At 39.5% G+C, this 6,000-nt stretch overlaps 1 protein-coding gene across 1 annotated transcript in view; it reads left to right on the forward strand.

The window, feature by feature from the left end:
* Positions 1-4,537, forward strand: part of NEIL3 (nei like DNA glycosylase 3) — a 46,694-nt gene extending 42,157 nt beyond the window's left edge. Inside the window, exons 9-10 of the mRNA XM_032869848.1 lie at positions 2,450-2,624; positions 4,223-4,537. Of these exons, the coding sequence (XP_032725739.1) occupies positions 2,450-2,624; positions 4,223-4,405 (358 nt within the window). The 3' untranslated portion in view covers positions 4,406-4,537. The remainder of the gene's footprint in view (positions 1-2,449; positions 2,625-4,222) is intronic.
* Positions 4,538-6,000: the final 1,463 nt, after the last annotated feature.

Raw genomic sequence — 6,000 nt, forward strand, 5'->3', positions numbered from 1 at the left:
CTCAATTAATCAGAACATTTAATTATCCTGGATAATGTTTTCTATCATAAAATTAAGATTAGTTATGCATATTTAGAGTTGATATGATCACAGGTGGCATCAATATCTCGGTTACATTAACTCAGTGCCTCACAAGTTAATGTGTTGTAAGAATCATCGGGGAATCTTGTTAACATCCGGATTCCAACTCTGTGGGCAATCCCGAGCAGGGTGAGTAAGGCTCTCCCAGGTAATGCTGAGACTTCTGGTCAGCGCCCCCCCACCCTCCAAGTACTAGGGATAAGATAGCATGTGGATATTTTTGTCTTTAACTTATACCAAGGAGGAAATGGAATGAAAGCCAGAAAATGAGGAACTCAAGGGGGTCACTGGGGCCTTTCTCCCCCCACCTTAATCCTACCTTCCACCTTGCCCCTCCCCATAAAGCTCTACTAGTAAGAGAAATGGAAACCTCTCCTGGGTATTTGGAGCTCTGGAGATGTCTAGGTTGAAGCAAATGGGTTAGAAGATATTCAACTAATTGTTACCTAAGGTAGCCACCTTCGAAATAATGTAGAAAACTGTGTTGGCCTGTGTGCATGTTTTCTGTAAGAAAGCATCATTTCACTCCTTTCTGTTAATGCTCTTTACCTTTTTTCATTCTCTCTTAACAGTTTTTTAAAAGCACATTTATGATTCCCTTTGGTTTTGACATGTCTTGGCTTATCTACAACCACCTACAGATGTAGCTTCCCTGGAAATTAAAGTTTTAATATCCCCTCTCTTGGAAGGGGCATTGGTAAAATGGAGGGAGTGTGGAAAAAGAAAGGCCTGTTGTCTTCAGGTTTTGCTATTTCAGGATGGTATTACCTCTGATTCTAAAATACTGGCTAGTGTCCCCCACCCTGAAGAAGGTAGCCATGAAAAAGTTGCTGGCAAAATATTTAACTGTAATGGTTTCCTTAGCAACGCCTGCTGCGTGACCAGCTTCAGAAACTACACTGAGAATACCTGAGTTAATTGAAAGCAACGTATTTAAGCATCTGTTTTATAAATTATTTCTTTTTTTTTTTTTAAGATTTTATTTATTTGTCGGAGAGAGAGAGCAAGCACAAGCACGGGGAGCAGCAGGCAGAGAGGGAGAAGCAGGCTCCCTGATGAGCAGGGAGCCAGATGTGGGACTTGATCCTGGGACCCTGGGATCATGACCAGAGCCAAAGTCAGTTGGTTGACTGACTGAGCCACCCAGGCGTCCTTTATAAGTGATTTTAAAACAATTTTACTGCAAATAAAAGACCTCATATGTCAGTTATATCTCAGTAAAACTGGAAAGAAAAAAAAAATACCTCACACTTTGAACATTTCAATTGAATATGATACCTTGAAGCATCATTACAGGAATAAGCATATGAAGAATGTAGTTCAGGAAGAAAGAAAAAGGAGAAGTATTTATGATTTTTAAGTAGTTTTAAAAAAATATTTAAGAGTGATATTTTATCCTGCCCTAGAAATTATTTAATAATGATATTTTAACCAAAACAAATGAGAGAGGATGAATTTTTTATCATTAAAAAGCTTTAAAATAGCCATATTAAGGGGAAGGACTTCTGGTTTTAATTAATGTAAGCTCTTCTCTTCAACTGGTTTATTAAAGACTAATTCTTATAAAGGTATTATTAAAAAATGCAAAATATTTTTTAAAAAAAGCTTAAAAAGATCATGAAGTTCCTTTTCCAAGAGAAAATTCTGCTTCTCCAGCTCACAGTAGAGGTCGGGCTTCTGACCTTTGTCCACGGTATGTGGGACTAACCTGCAGATACTCTTGATCCTAATTGTGGGGGAAAACAAAGCTTCCCTAGTAGCTTTACAGAACACACATTTCTGCTCTGCCAGGCAGCCAGTGCCTTGCTGAAATATGATTGCAACTATTATAGTAGCCTTGATCAAAGAAAAGCATAGAAAATTGTCTTTAAAGTGGACAACAGAAAGGGTGACCTCGTTGGCTCTTGTTGGAGCCATTGAACAGAGTTTGCTACAGGTGAGAAAATAATTAGAGGAGACTGACATTCTAGTTACTGGTGGGGGGGGCGGGGAGCGGTGGACTTGAGAATATTTTAGGGGAAATCAAAGGGGCCACACTATAATCCTGAATGAGGGAAGAACTGGGTATCACAAATGAAACGTAAGTAAGGTGGGTATACTTCATGCACACTTAAGCTGTTTTGTTCTTTAGAAATTCCAATTGCGTGCGTTGAGTGCACAGGTAGCTTTGGAAGTAAATTGGGATTACCTGGGAAAAACCAAGAATTAAAAAGATGTCCCAGTGTGTGTAATGACCTCCAGTGGACCATGGTCCACTTTTTGGTCCCGTGTCTTGGTACCAACAGAATTCTGACACAGGGGGGAGGTGGTGGGAACGGTCCCTTTAGTGCTGTTAACACTGTAGTAACTTTGTAACCTGTCATTTCAGTGAACTTGGAATTAATCTGACAGATGGTACTTGGGCATTACGTGCTGATCATCCTCACTGCAGTAAACACAGCCGCCGCTGCGTTCTCCGAGTCGTGCGGAAGGATGGCGAAAACAAGGGCAGGCAGTTTTATGCTTGTCCTCTACCTAGAGAAGCGCAGTGTGGATTTTTCCAAGTACGCGTAAGATTTTTTTAAGCTCACTCTAGTGTAATTGAATACTTCCGTTATTAAAATGTAATGAATAGCAGGGCCCCTGGGTGGCTCAGTCAGGTAAGTGTCTGACTCTTGGTTTCAGCTCAGGTCATGATCTCAGAGTTGCGAGATCAAGCCCCACGTCAGGGCTTAAGATTCTCTTCCTCCCTCTGCCTCTCCTCCGAGCTTCTCCAAAAAAAAAAAAAGTGATGAATAGCAATCTTTTTCCCAGTTTCATCTTTAAATTTTATTTCCTTTTTCACCTTTAAATTTCAAATAGCCATACTGACACTTCAGTCGGAAGCCTGAATGTTGAAGAACTTAATATTCAAAGAGCTTCATCAAAAAAAAAAAAAAAAAAAAAAAAAAACAGAAAACATAATCAAATAATAGCCATTCGATGATTCTAGTATGTCACATATGAGCCACAAGTGTAGATGTGTTGCCCTTGGTTTATAAAGATAGAAGGATTTGAATGATTTACCCAGGTAGCAAATAATGAAGATACAACATGCTCTTCCTAATTTCTGAGTTTGTGCACTGGATAGAAGTACACAGGAAAATTAGTTAACATTCCTTAGGTTTACAGTGACCTTAGTAAGTCCCATTACACAAGCTTGCACAGTAACAATGTAAGTGGAGAGCAGTTCGTCCCCCCACCCCCGCTTGTGGATCTGGGTGTGTCCCTGGAAATGAAGATGGGAGAGGGCACTAAAATCTGCCGTCCTTCTTGCTCAGGTTCACCTTCTGTGTTTCTCAGGGTGTGAGCCTCTCATATGCTGAGTATGACTCTAATGTTGAAAGATAGGTATTTTTCCACTTGTTGCATCTGGTGCGTAACTGAAAAAAAGAAAATACTGATCTGTTTCAGTGCTGGAGTAAAAATTTTGGGGGTTGGGCTCATTGAGAAAGAAAATCTCTGTCTTCAGTGTGGTACCTTACTAAGGAATTTCCCAGGTTTTAATCCCTGCACAAGATGTAACTCTGCCCTCCTGACCTGACACATATCCTCTTCAAGGAGATTTTGTGGATGTAATGAAAAAAATATTAGGTAACAAGTTAATAATATCACAGCTGGCCCCCAAGCTCCCTTGAGGCCAAAATTTATTAAGTCTAATACAAGGGAATCTGACTAAATTCATCCACATAATTCTGCATTGGATTCTTTCTTTTCCTAAGAGATGAAGGAAATTTAGTGTCAAACGTGTAACAAATCTTTGATCTTCATTGTTTGAACTGAAACAGACTGATAACAGAAATATGATGGCTTGATGGCAGGATTCTGATCGTTTTCAAATATTTTCCATAAAGAGGAAGGAACTCCTATAAGCATGCCTTCAGACAAAGAGAAACTCAGTCATGGCAGTTTTCTGTGTAATTCAAGCAAATCTGTAGGAGATGCTCTTTCAGTCTATAAGCTTTTTTTAAGGGCTGGAACTAATGACCTGTGTCAATTTCACAACGCCTGATTAATAGTAGCAGGGAACATGGGGTGCACTCATGATGTGCACCCTGGCTTAGTCTGTATGTATTTCTAACCTGCTCCTAAACTTTACAATCCTTCTGTTTTCACCCTGCAGTGGGCAGATTTGTCCTTCCCATTCTGCAACCATGGCAAACGCTCCATCATGAGAACGGTACTAAAGATTGGACCTAATAACGGAAAGAATTTTTTTGTGTGTCCTCTTGGAAACGCAAAACAGTGCAATTTTTTCCAGTGGGCAGAAAATGGACCAGGCATAAAAATTATTCCAGGGTGCTAATATTTTCTCCTTCTGTAGAATATCTGGCATTTAATTTCTTCAAACCATATGTAACGTTTAGTCCCCTTTTTGTTTAATAGGAAGGTTGTAGAATATCTGTGGCTCGTTTTATAGTTGTTGCAATATTTGAGAGATGTTCATTTTTTTTTTTTTTTAATGGGTGTCCTCTTTCCATTCTATGGATGATTCTTTTACGTGGATGAAGACTGTGGGTGTTTCATCAGAAGTACTATATATTCTATTTATCATGTATATGTAATGCAAGTAATGACAATAAAGTATTTTTAGTGCGCTGTTGGTCTCTTGTAACTTCTTTGGGGAAGGAGTGACTTTTTTTTTTTTTTCCTTTTTAAGGAAAAGATTATTAGTCCAATGAAAGAGCTGAGTCTTCTATCTGTAATGAGTAATGTTCTGGGTTATCGCCGCTCTTCACAGCATATGATTAAAATACTTCTTGTTTTCTTAAATGAAATTTAAGGAAATGAAGTCTCCTTTAAGGAAAAGAACACTTGCTGGTTTTTATTCTATTCCACAGACATCAGGTTCCCTGTTAGATGCTAGAGATAAGCCAAACACTTGGATAACTTCAAATGCATTTTCCTAGAAACCTGTGGGGATTCAGAATATAAAAGTAACATTTAGGAACAGAAGAAGTTGTCTATAGATCTTTGCTAGAAGAGTTGATATTAAGTTTTTCAGATCTCAATTTTAATATCTGAAATTAATTATTTAAAAACAAGTCCATTTAAAAAGCTTATTATGCTATTATTTTTTCTCATTTTATCTTCCTTCTGTTTTTTTTTTAATTCCCACCCTCCCCCCCCCCCCCCCCCGCCAAATTTAGTGCAGCTAACTGTATAATTATTTACCAAAAGAAAAGGAAAACTTCAGTCTTACATTGCTTCTGCATGTTTGTGGAAAATTCCACTCAGAGCTGGTTCGGTCTATGAAAAAGATGTTTTAGAAAAGAAAAGGACTGCAGAGAAATGGCTTGACCCCTTTCCCATTCTGTCGTTACAATGTCCACTCACAGCTCTTAGAGTCACCAGCATATGAAATTCTCCGCAAGGTCAAAGCATATGCTATGGTCTTATCTGCATTTGAACTCTACATTGACGAGATGGACTTGGAACCAATCCAAGATCAGTGATCCCAACCCAAAGAGCTCAACGGGACAATGACAACAAGGCAGACTCGGACTGGGCTGGACCGCGGGTGAGCTTCACTGACCTGGTGTGAAATTCCCAGGTGTGCATTCAGAACAAAACCGTAGACTTCCTGTGTCCTGGGGTGGGGAAGCCCGTCTCTAATGAGGCTTCCGTAAATGAGCAAAGTAACGCCAAGGCAATCGAGGCAAACGAAATGCAATCAATTTCAGCATTGTACGTGTAGATACTTACCTGGGAAGAAACACGCAGGATTTGTACAAAGGAAATTTTCCTGAGGAGCATCAAAGAACCAGATGGACGGGCCAGACAGGATCTTGTTTAGAAAGAATGGGTGTTTGGAAAATGACATTCATTCAGACCTACTTTGGAGTTTCAACTACATCTCCCTTCAAAACCCCAAGGACGTTTCTCTTTCCATGGTGGGGC

The sequence above is a fragment of the Lontra canadensis genome, unplaced genomic scaffold (genome assembly GCF_010015895.1).
Source record: "Lontra canadensis isolate GAN:19392208 unplaced genomic scaffold, GSC_riverotter_1.0 scaffold39, whole genome shotgun sequence".
Taxonomy (NCBI): Eukaryota; Metazoa; Chordata; class Mammalia; order Carnivora; family Mustelidae; genus Lontra; species Lontra canadensis.